General features: G+C 45.0%; 1 protein-coding gene across 2 annotated transcripts in view; it reads right to left on the reverse strand.

The window, feature by feature from the left end:
- PTPN4 (protein tyrosine phosphatase non-receptor type 4) overlaps nt 1-16,215 on the reverse strand; it is a 2,055,941-nt gene that overhangs the window by 1,895,261 nt on the left and 144,465 nt on the right. For both annotated transcript variants that reach the window (XM_069616750.1, XM_069616749.1), the window contains exon 3: nt 3,322-3,429. Coding sequence is in view for 1 of the 2 variants with exons in the window: in XM_069616749.1 (XP_069472850.1) it covers nt 3,322-3,429 (108 nt within the window). In the remaining variant the exon portion in view is untranslated. The remainder of the gene's footprint in view (nt 1-3,321; nt 3,430-16,215) is intronic.

The raw sequence follows: 16,215 nt of genomic DNA on the forward strand, positions 1-16,215 counted from the left end.
TCCCTCTTCTCTCGTCCCTTCCATTTACCCACAACTTATAGCCTATCTGAACGGTCTCCATAAAACCTCACTCACTACTTTGTATGTTCTGTCCTCTTAAGCATGATGCGAGTGTGCCCATATTAAAAAAATAAAAAAATACTCAATCCCACTACTCCTAGAAATTTCACCTCAACGTTTTCCCCTATCAACTTAGAGCGGGCTGTCTACACACAGGTCTCCTTTCTGAATTTTCACTCACTTTTTTCCTCCACTACAATCGGGCTTTTGTCCCTACCACTCAATGGAGATGGCCCTTCATACGTCCAATGCCCTTCTCCACCTGTCATTCTAAACTCTTATCTTGATTCTTCTCAACCTTTCAAAAGCCTTTGATACAGTAGACCACTATCCTCATTTCTTTACTTACCTCGCTTGGCCCGACAGGTTCTGTCCTAAAGTTGCTCTATTTCTATCTTTCGGATCAGTCCTATTATGTATCCTGGGCACATTTCTTCTTCCCACCCTCTGCTTTTTGGCATCCCTCAAGGTTCAGTACTGGGACCCCTACTAATTTCACTCTACAATATAACTCTTTCTGCTTCTTTCATCCTTCAACTTACCTTGCCGCTTTTAAGCTAGTACCCAAAGCTTTCTTTCCTTTTTCATCAATTCTCTCCACCCTTCTGTCTCAGATTGTCTTTTAGCTAACTAACTGTGGATATCCTTCTGCCACCTGTATAAACCCCACTAACACCGAGGTTCTACATATTCCTGCCTCTACTCTTCCTAGTCCCACCCCATCTGTTTTTTCTTTTCCACCATTATTGCACCCTTTTTCTTCCTCAGCTCGAAATCGCGGGGTCAATCTTTTCCTCCCATATCTCAGCCAATGGAAGTACTTATAATTTTATCTTTAACATCTGTCAGGCCCGTCCGTTCTGATCTCTGCTGGCCACCAAACAAATTATATCCTTGGTCTTTTTTCTAATTGACTATTCTTCTTGGCCTCCCTGCTTCTCCTCTCGGTCCGTATTTACGCCTGCTACTTGTCTTCTTCTCTCCCCCTCACTCTTCCACTATCTCCTTTCTTACATTATATTCCTTGTCTTTCCTTTGATTCTAGTTTTCATTTTCTCACTATTTTCTTTAAAATACATCCATGGTCCTGCCCCTTTTACTTCTCACATTTTTCCACTCTCCCTCTCACTGTCTCCGCTCACAATCTCAATTTCTTCTTACTGTTCCAAAACCTGGTTGTGCTGCCTCCCACTTTCATTCTTTTTTCCTTTTAGCACCCACACAGTGGAACTCCCTCCTACTCTCTATTCGCTCTTCTCCTTCTCTTCATCCACTTCATACGTAACTTAAATCTCATCTACTCTACTACGTCGCATGTTTTCTTGCTCATATTTATATCAACTTCATTCTTTGTTATTGTTGCTCACTTTTGTACTGTTCATTTGTTTTTAACTACATTGGAAAGTGCTTTGGCTAAAGTGCTAAATAAATACAAAATAAATACAACATGAGTGTTGGCTAATGGGACTTAATGATTTATGGTATTATATGCTTCCATTTTGAAAACAGCATTAGTCTGAACAGATGTTTCATATAGTGATCTTGCAGATACATATTGGTCTGGTCTAGGGCTGGGCGATATGGACCAAAAGGCATATCTCGATATTTTTGGGCTGAATGGCGATATATAGCTTGATATTGTTTATGTGGGTGTAATGCTCAGTTGTGAGCCGCTAACTACATGTGAGATGTCAAACACCTTTATTTACAAGATTGATTAAAAAAAAAAAAGTGCAAATATAGGGTTCCTCTTGCGGTACGAGAATGCACACAGCTCTGTAAATAAAAAATAGTATGTATATGTAGTAATGCATATTTATGTATATATCTCAATGTTAATGATATTGTCTCATCCTATATAGATTGCAAAAATATTATCGATATATGTCCAAAATTCGATATAACGCCCAGCACTAGTCTACAGACAACTTTTGGTTATTATCCTTCTTTTAAAATGGGGTAAATCAAGCTGAAGTATGCCATGTGCCCACAGTCAAGCAGACAAGATAAGCTTTGGAAACCATTTTAAGATGTGAAGAGATTAATATTTTGTAGTTTTGGGACTTAACATTTAGAAGTATCAAATAATATGAAGCAGCTAGGACTGGTGAGACATGTTGGGCAATGCAGAGCAGAGGTCTGAATGGATTTCATGGATATTTTGGTGAGCACACATGGTGACTGGATACATTATAATGCTAATCACATGTAATATAAGTTGCAATATCTGCCCTACGTTTAAGATAATTACTTTCCTAATCTTCAGATTTCACATTTGGTTGCTTCAGCAGATTAAACAGTTACAGAATGTTATCGCTCTAAAAAGCGAAGCTTCAGCAACAATGGGTACACATAAAAGGCAAATGAAGCAGAAATAAAAGTTTAGAAAAATATATATATACATCTCAAAAGGACAAAAAGTAAAGTATGAACAAAGTATTGTAAAGGAGAGGGAAAGCTCATTTGGTTCTCTCGCATCCCACCGCACTTTGTAATGGACTATTTTACATTGTACTGTGCTGCCACTTCTTAGACAGTTGATATTTTCGCTGAACAGGACTATGTCCAGAAATCATCAACTCTTGTTTCTTCAGACTGACTTTACGCAAACATCTGCCGGTCAGATAGCTCACTGGGTTGAGAGCTTGCTGCTGCAATCTACATGTGAACTGCACGTTGTAGGTTTGAATCCTGGCAAAGCCAACTCAGCCTTGCATCTTCCGAGGTCGATAAAGGAGTACCAACCTTGGTTGGGATGGTTAACATATGCAAATATGTTCCATGCACAGCACTTAAGCGTTATATAAATAACCAATCATTAACTACACACTACTACAAATGTCACAGCTCGCTTCTGTGGAAGAATAGTTTGAAATATGATCTGATTATTGTGGTTCCCCTTACCAATATCAACAAGGTAACAGCAAACTAAGGAATTCCAAATAGATCGTATGCAGGCTAATCACAGAACAATCTCAAAAAATCTACTTTCAGTGCAATATTTCTAATTAACACATTTTCTGCACTCTGATTGTATAAGATATCAATTCGAATTTCCACCGCTGCTCATACCACAAATAAAAAGGGCCATTTGTTTAACTTGAACTCAAAAGTCACATTTCAGTTGCTGTCATTAACCACCGGGGCATTAACAAAGGTTTTCATGGTTTCAGACAGAGGACATGTTACAAGGGAACAGATATTGTTACAGACATTGAAAATTAAATGAATTGTAGATCCAGTTAAAAACGAACAACTTACAGGATTATCAGTAGAATGATCCGCCAACTGTAAACCAAAATAGTCCCTCTCAGTCAAATCAAGATGGTTGAACACGGAATCCAGAAGAATCTGTCCTTGATCATGTTTCTAAAAATAAACACATTTGAGAGATTTTATAAAAACATGAATATAATTTCTGCTATGCAAATTGCCACTAAATCAATAGACTGAACACAGTTTCCAAAAATGTGTAATTTGCAAAGATTATAGAAAATCTACAACTAAGATCAAGTCTTTTGCTTTATTTAGTGTTTTTCACTGTATTGGTAATAGCAAACCTATACAGCCAGCCAGTAGGTTTACGTTGCACCATCTTTCACTGATAAATTGAGAGCTTCATCAAAAATCACACTCTTAAAACTTTACCCACAGTCTCTTCAGAGAATTCGTTCAGGTATGAGGGAAGCACAGAGTTGCATAGCCCTTGCTAGCCAATCTTGCAGCTCCAGCTGCCACAAGACTTTGGTTGTAACCAATATTCTCCTTGTCTACCCATGGCACAGTTACATGCATGCCTGGCAGCTTGCTGCATGTGAACAACTGATGGGCAAGGACACCAAAGCTGTATTCGTTTTGGATTGTTTATGTGACTATGTGCTGGTGCTTTCTTCTGTTGCTGGGCTCCTGTACTGTCTAGCATTCCCAGTGTTTGCAGGTCTCCTAGTTGCCAGGCCCTACCAGGCTCATCCAATGGCACACCACTGACTCCTTGAGATCGAGGCAGGGAGCACCAATCTCCTATCCACAGCACTGTCCTGCCATTTTCACCTCATGCAGCATAGACCCACTTCAGGTATCCTAGACCACCCTATACTGCCATCAGTGCTAGTATGGGCCCCCCATTCACACCTCAGGGCAGTAGCATTCCTGACAGTACTTCACAGGAGAGGATAGAAAAATCAGTAGGCAGCTATACTGTTGGAAGTCCCGGCGATCAAGCAGCCATTAATGCTGCTCCAAGCCAAGCCCCGGCAAGATTACTTACAGTTTGAATTGGCTATTTCATGTTAAATCATAATTTCCAATTATCCAGAAAATGGGAATTACAGTAAAAGTAAAATAAAAATACATGTAACAAGCATACCCTTCACAGGGTCAGGGTTCAGCCAGCACATCCTACTCGGACAGCTGGAGCAATGCCTTTGTGACACCACCCATGGCCATAGAGACAATCCTTCTCAAGCTGCATGGTGCTCATCTCAACAATTGTGGCATCAAACATGGGCCGATACTCCTTGCTACATCCTTCCTGGTGACAACAGCACCAAATTGAAAACTCTTGACTCAAGACGGCAACAAGATATTTCTGTGTAGGTGCAGGTTAAATCACATGCCCTGTTCATGCATCCTACCACACAACACTGATACCTAAACTTTTCCTGGAAGCAATCTTATGTAAGAATTTTAACAGCGTCTCCCCTAGGGTCACAATGAACCTTATGGTAAGCAAATGAAAAGTTCAGCGACTACTTTCAGCCCAGATGCTGTTCCCTTAGTTTTTTTCCAATTCTTTTCCTGTGACAGTGGACAGCCGCTCCCTTTTTCATTTTGGTCCTAATATTAGGGGGTTAGTGCTTCTCCTGCAGCGCTCTCCATGACCTCGGTCAGCCTGCTTGGTACCTAGTAGGGACAAATATATACAAAGTGATTCTAGAAATGTACTTAATTGTTTTAATTATGATCCAGCATATTAATACATGCAAACGATGGAGTGTGTGTCCCTTCTTGGGAGGTGTACAGTTGGGGATGGAAACCTCATGGGTGGCTTATATTAGTTGCACTAGCCATAAGTAGTAGCCCACAACCGTATTTACAGCAAGGATGCATAACCTCAACCTTATTCCAACTGTCATTGAGGGTCTGTTCATCATCCCTCTGTAGGTCACTCTCACATCTCCAGCTTGCATTTTGTCTTGGAAGAATGGAGAATAAACATGTTGGTCTGGGTGCAAAATTAGCACTCGCTACTAGCCATTGGCTATAGCTATTTGACTCTTGGTGAGTAATAAATGGTGTTCTGTGCGTCTGTATAGAATTGAAGAGTGACATTTTTATGGCTGGCTAGTAGCTTTTGGCAATACGTACACTTCTTGTGAACCAGGCAACTTTGTACTCTTCAAAGTGCTGACAAACTGTTTAAGGCCAGATGAAATGGGTTTCGTTGGACAACACATCCACCCAGTTACTTCGTTCTAGTAGCTTTTGCCATGGGTGGGAGAAAACCCTATGCAGGTAATCATCCCTTGTTTCATTGCACCACCAGGCCGGTAGAAAGGTTTTCACTTTTATTAGCATTAAGCCATTGCCTAGGCATACATTTAATATATTTTATTGGTTTTATCAAAACACAAACAAAAAATGGACTCTCCATCATATACAATATCAACCGCCTTACCCCTATTCCCACCCCCCCTTTTTCCTGCCATCTACTCTTACTGTAAACACTCTACGTTCCATCGAGTAGGAGCCATATTTACGCTTGCCAGGGTCTATCCAATTATATCCATATACTATATAATTATACTTCTTCAGTGGAAGCCTCATCAAAATGGATGTGTAATAAGACTTCCCATTCCCTAATTCCCCCAGGGGTTTCCACACAATCTCTATGCCGCGTCCGCTTCCATACCACAGTTTCCGCCATTCCCCATCTATACATGTCCCTCTGCCAGTCCTCTATTCCAGGGCCTTTAGACGATTTCCAAGCCATAGCAATTCTGCGTTTAGCCAAAATACATGCTAGATCCTTCAGCTTGGCAACATGTTTCCAGGCTTTGCAGTGCGGAAAACACCCCAGTAGGCATGCACTCTGAGAAGGCACATTCAATTCCACTCCCACTTTCTGTAATCTGCTTGCTACTTCCCACTAATATAGCCCCACCACCGGACATGCCCAAAACATGTGAAGCATTCCTGCTTCCATGTCATTACACCTTGGGCATCCTTGTGCTACAGCTCCCGGAAACTTGGAAATCCGCTGAGGAGTCATATACGCTCTATGCGTCACTACAATTGTATGAGCTGTAATCTTGCATTTCGTGACACTTTTTTGGTATCCCAGAATCCTCCCCCATTGTGTGTCTGCAAAGGTCCTCCTCCCATTTGCCCCTTAGTGCCCGTTAGGCAGAATTCTCATTCTATGGCTAATTTCCCTTACCTAGCCAGTCCCCCAGCAGCTTTGCTGGATTTCTGGAGTTTATTTTTTCCACTTGGTAAGAGTGTGAGCTTTTGCCCCACTCTTACCTGTGTTTTGCCATGTGTATTTCATCTGTTTTTGTGATTGTGGACTCTTGGGCTACTGAAGTGGTGTACTCCACACTGTTGTGTGTTGCCATTAACTTTACAGTCATTTAACCACATATCCAGTACACCCCATCTTACATGGAGTATTTGAAAAAGGTTAATTCTTAGCCCTTTTTATCTGTGCCTCTTGGAGCATTGTTTCGCTCCCTTAACATTAAGACTTGGCTGGTGGCAGTGGCATCTACCCTAATTTTCCTACCGCGATTATATTAAATAACGTGGTATTGTTTTAGGCTATTGTAGTAGCCTCGAACTTTAAACACGCTAGCCCAAATACTTTTTATTTCAGCTCCGGTTGGGTTGAATTGCCATTTCTTTTTGTTAACATCCTTCTTGGGTCTTTCTTTGCGCGGCAAACCAGGTTTGCCTCCTTTGTTCGCCGACCTTTGGCGGGCTTCTGACCAGAAGCCCTCCTCTGGCGTCTGGATGTATAGGAGGGCTGAATGTGAGGGATGGGTGTAGTCACCCCCTGCACAGGATCTCCTTGGAGACCCAAGTCGCACTTTGTGTTGATTGGCTAAGGTGGTTGTCCGGGCTGGACAACCCCCATGCTGAGTGATTGACAGCCAGGCTGTGTGAATGGGGGATTTTGGCATAAATGGCAGGACTCTTGGGCTAGAAGGCAGAGTCGCCACTGGAACTGCAAGGAACCAACGAGAAGCGGAGAAGACGGCTGCTGTAACCCCGAGTCCCGGTGAAGCCTTGCTGCAGTCCCGACCCATCTACCCTTCAACGACAAGAGAAGATCCAGTCTGGAGTCTTCTTCCCTTGAGCCTGGTGGGATCAACCAGCTCACCCTTTCTTCAGTAAGAGAACCCTTTCCTGGGTCGAAATCACTGCTGTGCTGTAGTGGTCCAGATAGCCATCAGAAGAGCCCTCTCCAGATTTAAAGGAGAGCAGCTTTTATTCATCGTTGTCTTTTTCGCTGCTGCTGGCCTCATCCCTGGGTAGTGCAGATCGCTCCAGACGTCGTCCTTGTCCCCATGACTGAAGCCGCAGGAACAGTGAGTCTGCAGGAACAACTGCCGTGGCACCAGCTTTTCTCCAACGGAATAAGGTACTGTGCACATTTGGTCGGTCTCTCCGTCTGACCAGCCGGAATTGGGGTGAACCCTTTTCCTCCACCAAGATTTGTACTTTCTTCCCTCCCTCTTATAACTTTTGCTTCCATTCGACAATCTTTACAAACTCTTGGCATCTCGAACTGTTCAACGTGTGATCCTCGGCAACTGAGCATCTGCTCCACTGACACTGGCGCAGGCCTATTGACTTTAATCTGTATCTTTGCACAAGTCCTCGAGCCCCCTTGCCTTGAAAAAGTATTGCCTATGATTTTTATTCACTTTTCCCTTGTTTGTAATTCTTAAGTACAAAGTGTGTTTTTAACTTCGTGAGCATTTCTATCCGCGGGTACGCGTTAGTATCACAACACTGGTCTGTCAAATCCTAATGTACTTACCTTGAATTTACTGGAACAAGTGGAATTGGTTGTGTGTAGTGTATTATACGTGTGGTTTCAAATTTATAGAAGTGAAGTGTTTTATGAACAGATGGTTTAAAAATAAATGTACTTCTATTTTATACCCGAAACCTTGAGTCAGTGTCTGCTTGAGTCACAGTAATTGTGGTCCTTTGTGTAATCTCTACTACTGCTCATTTACTCTCGAGAAGTCTGGCTGCCCCGCTACTGCTACCACTTTAACAGTGTATTACAGGCTTTTACCAAAGGTGAACTTGTATTATCACTTGTAGTCTTAATTGTGTGTAGTGGTCCCTAAGGGCACTGCACAGGATTCTGCCTAACAGCGCCAAAGATACATTTACCCGTTTTAACTCTAGCCATTGGCTTAGTATACACCAAATTGGACCCACTTAATATACGCCTGCCCAAATCCGAATCTGCACGAAGTTGAATAGAACCAATCCCACCTCAACGAGTCAAACGCCTTCACCGCATCCAGTGTGGCGATAGTACACAGCATGTCCCAGGACGCTGTCCTATCAGTCACATGGTGTAATCTCCTCAGGTTCCAGGTCCTACCTAGGCCAGGGACATAACCCATTTGGTCAGGCTGCACTAACTTCTGTATCACTCTTTTCATTCTAATTGCTAATACTGCCGTCAGTATCTTACTATCTTGATTAAGCATCGAGAGAGGCCTATAAGACGTGCAGTCCGTCAGATTTATGGGGTTTTAGGAGAGGTATGATGACAGATTCTCTCAGACTCAATGGGAGAACGCCCGCCTCATAGGAATCATTAAAGGTACTGAGCATGTTGGGGGCCAACACTTGTGTATACTCCTTATAGAATTCACTAGGTAGCCCATCTGACCCTGGTGCCTTCCCTGTCGGCAAGACCATAATAGTGGTTTGTATACCCTCTAATGTTATGGGCATTTCTAGACCATCTTTCTTCTTGGGTCAAGCTCGGGAGCTAGATCTCGCTCAACACATTCGCTAAGTGGGTGCTTGACACCGGGGCCCCTCAGTATCTAGTATATCCATTGATAATGTTTCCAACAAAACACTTTGCATCGAATATTATGCATTGAAATGTTTTGTATCTAATTTTCGTTGGGGTGGGTTTTTAAGGGTAAAAAATTAAGGTTTGGGAGGGGACCCCCCCCAAAAAAATAAATGCATTTGATGCTAAAACGTTCGATGGATAATTTTCGATGCCAAGTGTTTCGTTGGAAAGACCATAAACCGGACCCCTCTTGGTAAAGCTGTTGATAACATTCGCAGAACGCGTCATTAACCCAGTTTTGGGTGTAGCAGAAGTCCCCTTGCCCCGATCTTATCGAGTCTGTAGGGCTCTTTTGCACTTCCTTCTTGTGCAGCTATGCTAAAAATCTTCCTGGCTTGTGTTCTTCTTTAGGCTGCCTTTCCATGTATTTGGCAAAACTGTGCTTGCCCAGCCTGTCCCAGCATTCCATGCATTTCTGCTTTAATTCCCTAGACTTCGCTTTACTGGCTGGATGTTGCTCTTGGGACTGCTCCAATTTCCTCAGCCGTTCCTCCGCAGAGGTTAGTTCTCGATTTACGCTTGCTTGGACGGCCCTAGATACCGCCATAGTGGCTCCCCTAACCACCCCTTTTAATGCCTCCCAGAAGGTACCAGCACTTGATACACTGCCTGCATTATGCACCACATAGTCTGTGATGCAGTTATGAATGCTATCACGGAATGGGGAGGGTGGGTGCTAGTTGTGGAAGTTGCTCAGTGATTCACTCCTAAGTCACCACGAAGGTATGGGGGGCCTAAGGGCCACATATTGCCACTGTAGTCCAAGTGGGGCATGATTCGACAATACTCTGCCTTCGTACTGAGCATGCATAATCTGATGGACCAGTTCTTTCCCTACAAAAAGGTAATCTATCCTTGTATGTACTGCATGTGGCGCTGAAAAACGGGAATAGTGTCTAGCTTCTGGGTGGAGAGCTCTCCAAGCATCTTCCAAGACAAAGGAGTCCAGGAGCATCTGCTCTGGCAGGCAGAGCAGGTTTAGTGTATTTGGCGTCAGACCTGTCCTGGGTCGGGTTCAACATACAGTTGAAGTCTCTGCCGCACCCTCCCCCCAGCCAATATCATGTAACTATCCCTAAGGGGTCTAAACGTGGGTATATGGTCTGGAAAAACTTGGCGGCACTGTGATTAGGAGCATATCTATTAACTAAGCATGTATCTACATGTTCCAGAAGGCCTTGTACTAACACCTTCCTGCCCTCATTATCAATTTTGATGCATCTTTGAAAGGTACAGAGGGTGCTATCCACATCAATACCCCATGAGCATAATCTGAATACATATGATATGATAGTTTATTTATATAGCGCCTATACACAATGTGTTTCAAAGCGCTTCAAGGCAAGGGAGGGAAGGGAAAATACAATGACATTCTTATAGGCCATGAACAGTAAGGATGTGAAATTAACTATCGTACTCGGCCTGAAGACATTTCAGATAGTGCAAGAGCTAAGACATAGATAAGGAAGGGAGGGGGAGAGTGGGAAGGAATGGAAACAGACAGGCGACTACCGTACTAGGTCTGATGACATTTCTGGTAGAGCCGGAGAAAAACAAGAGGTGAGGGAGAGGATTGCAGAAAGGGAGACGAGGAACAAAACAACCGACTATCATACTAGGCATGACGACATTTCAGATAGTGCTGGAGGAGAAGGGGGGGGGGGGGGGGGAGGAATCAGACGAGGTTGCTATCATATTAGGTCCAGGGACAATTCTGATACAGTAAGTGCATAGAAGAAAGTAAGGGGATGAGATAGGAAAAGGGTGGGCGGGGCTTGCTAAGTGGTGAAAAAGAGTGTCAGGCAGGAAGGCACCAGGTGGGTGGGGCTTAGGCCAGGTGACCTAGATCCACTTGCACCCCATCTGCAGAGGAAAAGACGCTGGAGGGCTCTTTAAGCAGGAAAGAGATCGGCAAGCAGGAAGGCACCAGGTGGGCGGGGCTTGCTAAGTGGTGAAAAGGAGCCGCAAGCAGGAAGGCACCAGGTGGGCAGGGCTTGCTAAGTGGTGAAAGAGCGCAGGCAGGAAGGCACCAGGTGGGCAGGGCTTACGCCAGGTGACCTGGATCCACTTGCACCTGCTCCCCATGTGCGACATAGAACCAAATACTTGCCCTCTCCATTTGCTGGCTAGTACTGCCTGTTTCTCGGCCGTAAAATGCGTTTCCTGCAGGAAGGTGATATCCACCTTCCTTCTCATAAGATATGTAAACACTCCATTCCTCTTTACATAAGCATTCAAACCCCTTACATTCCAAGACAATAAGTATATGGTACCTGCCATTTACTTCTATTCTCTTTTCTTATACCATTCCTCGCTGGCACCCATGTTACCATCTGCATCCATCCTCGTGATGCTCCGTCTCGGAATGTAGTACTGCGTATTCCTTTCAACCACCATGCGGGCAACCCATTACCCCCCCCCCATGAACTTCCCCAACTGAACATAACTGCCCAGGTTTGTTACCCGTGCTCAGGCTTATCCGCTTCCTGTCCAGCCTGAAGCAGCCTGAAGCAAGTGCACAGCGGGTGGGCACACAAACAAGTGACCCAATAGAACTCAGAGGGCGTGATGAGTGTGACCATGGGCCCAGACTCCACCTCCCTGTACTGCCAGTAGGCCCCGCCATATACAATAAAGTCCTTTCCCCAAGTACTCGGGAGCTCTTCCTCCAATAAAGTGTCTTTTTAGTAAGAGCCACCCGGCCCCAGGGTGTATGTTCTCTGTCTGCACACTCCACCGTGCCGCTTGTGCAGTCTAAAGTACCCAAGTTGGCGCTCGTCTCTGGTTGAGCAGGGCTCTCCTTTCGTTTACCTTGATCGCCATCACGCTCCTTTTCACTGGGCCCAACTTTCTCTGTCCATCCATGCTTGCGCTTCTTCCGGGATATCAAAGAACCAAGTCTTGACTTTATGTATAACCTTAAGTCGTGCTGGGTAGATCAGCATATATTTCAGCCCAGCCTCTCGGAGTCTAGCCTTAGCTGCTGAAAATCGCACACTGCTCTTATGCACTTGAAATTGTAGTCGGGGTAGACGCCAAGTCTGCAGAGGATCTCTTCAGTTCGCCTTGTTGTCTAGAATACGCCAGTATTCTTTCCCTGTCCTTATAATTCAGGACCTTAGCGATGATAAGTCTTGGGGGCGCTCCCGAGAGGTTAGCACCCTATGCGCACTCACGATTGTAAAACATTGTGTAACGTTGCCAGGCCCGATCTCTTGGAGCAAGAAGTTTTCAATGTACGTTGTAGGATCTGCGCCTTCCTCCCCCTCCGGCAGGCCTACTATACAAATGTTGTTTCTTCTGCCTCCTTCACTCTGTTCTCTAGTACACTGACCTTTTGCTGCAAAACGTGGACATCCGAATGTGTCACAGAGCGCTCCAGAGTTCTCCTTCACCTGTGTCTCCAATGTAGTAGTGCACCCCGCAAGGTTCCTCACGTCCTGGCACAAAAGTCCTACATCCACTTGTACTACTGTGATCTGTGTCCCCAGTGTGGCCTCCAGATCCGCTATGGCTAGCATCACCTGATTATGCAGCTCCATTGCACCCCCAACCCTTTCTTGCACTGAGTCTGCACTACCTCCCGGCACCTGCTGGTTCGGTTTAGTAAAGTTGTCCATGGTGGGCCGATTCGTTTTGGTGTTTGCTGACTTGGGAGGCATTCAGTTAGCTTCCTCACTTCCTGGTAGGCCACAATCACCCCTGATCAGGATGGCAGTATTCTAATTGCCTCTGGTCGTGCGCACCTTTAACCATTTTGGTCAGCGGACCCTGCAAATGTTATGGGGGACTAGGGTACCAAAATTCGCCTAGGCAGGATAAACTTATGCAGTGCCTTCAAGAGGGGAGCGGGAGGGGCACACCCCTGGCTCGTTTGCTTCTGTGGCGTTATAACACTCTGGTGGTAACGTACAGTGTCGCTGTCCAAGTACCACTAGGCACTAGCTGCGCACGTTATCAGTCCGTTCCTTCCCCCATCCGCCTGACTGCTTACAGTTGCCCTGTCCACTGTAGTCCCAGAGCAATTGGGGCTGTGCTGTTGGTTCCACCCCCGGGCCCGGGCCCATAATATGCTCCCCTGCTGCAATGCCTAGCTCTGGCCAGCCAAGTATCTGATTCTCTGATTAACTCAATGCAGCAGGGAGCACTTCTCTAGTTGCAACGCGGTCGGATGCAGTTGTTCATTACCTTCCTCGGGTTCAATCCCATTTAGCAATAAGCCTTAGTCACGTGGTCGCCGACCCCAATTCTGCCAGAGTCTCTTATGTTATTTTGACCACCTGGGCCTAGGTCACTGATGTTCCCTGAGGGACTTCCCAACACTGTCCCCACGTCGGTCTCTCCCGCTGGGAGGAGGCAGCGCTCAACTGATCCCTCTCCGTACGTTCAATGTGTCGGTCCGCCGCTCCGGGTTTCGCTGCAGTGGTCCGATAGGCTCGCCAACCTCTTGTTGGGTGCTCAGTAGCACAAAGGAAGTACCGTGCTGCAATGGGTCCCACAGCACCTTTGTTCAGCCCAGCAGCAGTCTCGCTGATCTCTGCATCCCGCTGCCATCCCTAGCCGCACCCAGTCTCTGTGGTAGGCAGCAGTGGTCTTCAGCTGTCCGCCTTCACTCCTCTCGACCGGCGGCATTCCTGCAGTCGCCGCACCCTCCTCCTGCTTGTTTCTCCCTCACTCAGGCACTGCAAGTTTGACAGGGTGCTCGGCTCTGTAGCACTCCTCTGCTGATTCCTTTGTTATGCGCCGGCCATCTTGATTTTGGCTCTGCCGCAGGGTCTTCTGTTACACGATGCGTGTCTCGCCACAAAACGACTTTAATGCTTCCCCTTCCAGCTGGGCAATCACCAGATATTGGCACACATATCCCGACATTGTCAGCTTGTATGTTTACATAAAAGTGTACTTTCACTGCAAATTGTAACGGATCAGACGGGAGCCTTCCAAGTAGCCGTCCTACTCCATCAGCCGCTAGCCGCACCCCTGCATAGGCATGTATATACGTAACCACACAACCGTCATGTACATTCTTAATAGGTCATTGGGAATTTCAATAGTGCTTGCCAGGCATCATTCTACTTTCAGTTCAATGACAGACAAGTCAGAGTTTACATTTAGTACATACGGAATGCTTTATAGGTAGTGACCTTTAAAAGGTGTTGTGACTCATGTAGGGGTTTAATCAGACACAGTACAGAGATCCATAAAGGTGTGGACAGATTTCAGGGTTCAAAATTGCCAGGAGCTATTTTGTTCCTGCTTCTAGCCCAGGAGAGCCTGGTTAAAATGAATTCAAAAGCTAATAGAGGCGGCTACTTTTGGTTCCCAGGCCAAATGGTGCCTAATAAACAAGAATGTGTGACATTAGGTTTGAGAATGTTAATAAAGTTGCACTAAAACAAGTCTACTACAAATTTAAACATAATGGATCATGAATATTAGGCAAAAAGGTAAAGTGTGCATCTCATGTGGAGGTTAGATTCTGTGTACTTGCTCAAGGTACCCAATGGTAGCTCATGCCTTTTGGTTGATGTCCAACACCAAGGAACTGGGTCAAGCTCCTGCTCCTCGAGTCTTAAAAATGTCAAACCGTGGATCCTGAATGGATAGATTTCTGGGCTCCCATTAGACAATCAGGATGCAGGGCTTCTGAGCATTATTGGCTGCATCTTTTCAAAAGTTCCTGGTCCTGTTAGCCGACAAGAACTCTGAATCCGCTCTAGCCACTGCAACCACACAAGTACCTGTCCCTTTCCGACAGCATCCTCTCCTGCATCCTCTTCCTTACCAGCCTCCCCTCACAGGGCATGGACGCTCTTCAAAATCATTGGTGTGCTACCACCTCAAGTGTCAGCCATACTCTAATGTTTACATTTCTTTTCACACTCGTTTTACTCCTTCAAGAACAGTGGTTGTAGGAAGAAAACTCAAGGTTTGGCACCATGCAGTAGCTGGTAATAGCACTATACAGTAGGCCCTCAGGAGACATTGAGGATTCTGATCCTTGCACCCTCGTTCTGTGCCTTCAGATCAAGCTCATAAATCAGGTTTCTGGACCCAAAATCCCTGGTATTGCCTGTGGTATCAGGTAAAAATGATTAAGTAATTCCAAAGTTTCCACAGCAACAAGTTAATTTGTCCAACAACTGATTAAAAAGATTACTCGGGTCAATGTTCTTCGTGTAGGAGTATTATAATGTCATGCAGAAATTTGGTAAAGGTTTTTACAACATACTTACAATGTGTTTACTTGGTTTCAATCGAGCATCACAAAAGGCCTTACTCTTGCAATTCCTTTTAAAAGTTTCTAGAAGTGAAAACTGTTTCATAATTTTCGTAGGGAACGCTCACTAACTTTTTTTTATATTTTATACATTTGCACAGTGCATTTAACCCATGGGTGTCTGGGCACTGGTTACACCTTAAGTATTAGTTGGCAGGCTGGGACTGCTAATGAATGAGATTTAGTTACAAGGAGTGGGCATGTTACACAAACCGAGCAGGTTGCAGGATACCTAGGTACAAGAGGAGACATGTAGGAGTTTACTTGCTAGTTGCAAGTTACAGGGATACAGGCAGAGCCAAATTGTTTGTATATACGCAGGATGCGAGTTACATAAGTTACAGATGGAGACAAGTTGCACGTTTCCACGCAGGTTTACCAGTTACATAAATACAGGCGGAAACAAGGTGAATATTTGACTCGCAGGCTGCGAGCTACATAGTTAGACTGAGAGAAGTTGTAAGATTTATAACAGTTTGCGAGCTGCATAGTCCGAGACGGAAACAAGATGCATATTAAACGCGATTTGCGAGTTGCGTCTTAATAGACGGACACGGGCAGTACTGCTTACGCGCAGGATGCGGGTTACGCAGAACCGATGGAGAACAGGTTGCACATTATTCACAAGTTAGCGAGTTACATAGATGCAGACTGGGACACATCACAATTAAATGAGGAATGCAGGTTGCACAGTAACAAGATGGTTGCAGGGAGGTACGAAAGTATGATGCGTACGTATTAACACTTGGTGGGTGTGCAA

The sequence above is a fragment of the Ambystoma mexicanum genome, chromosome 9 (genome assembly GCF_040938575.1).
Source record: "Ambystoma mexicanum isolate Mex_15411 chromosome 9, UKY_AmexF1_1, whole genome shotgun sequence".
Taxonomy (NCBI): Eukaryota; Metazoa; Chordata; class Amphibia; order Caudata; family Ambystomatidae; genus Ambystoma; species Ambystoma mexicanum.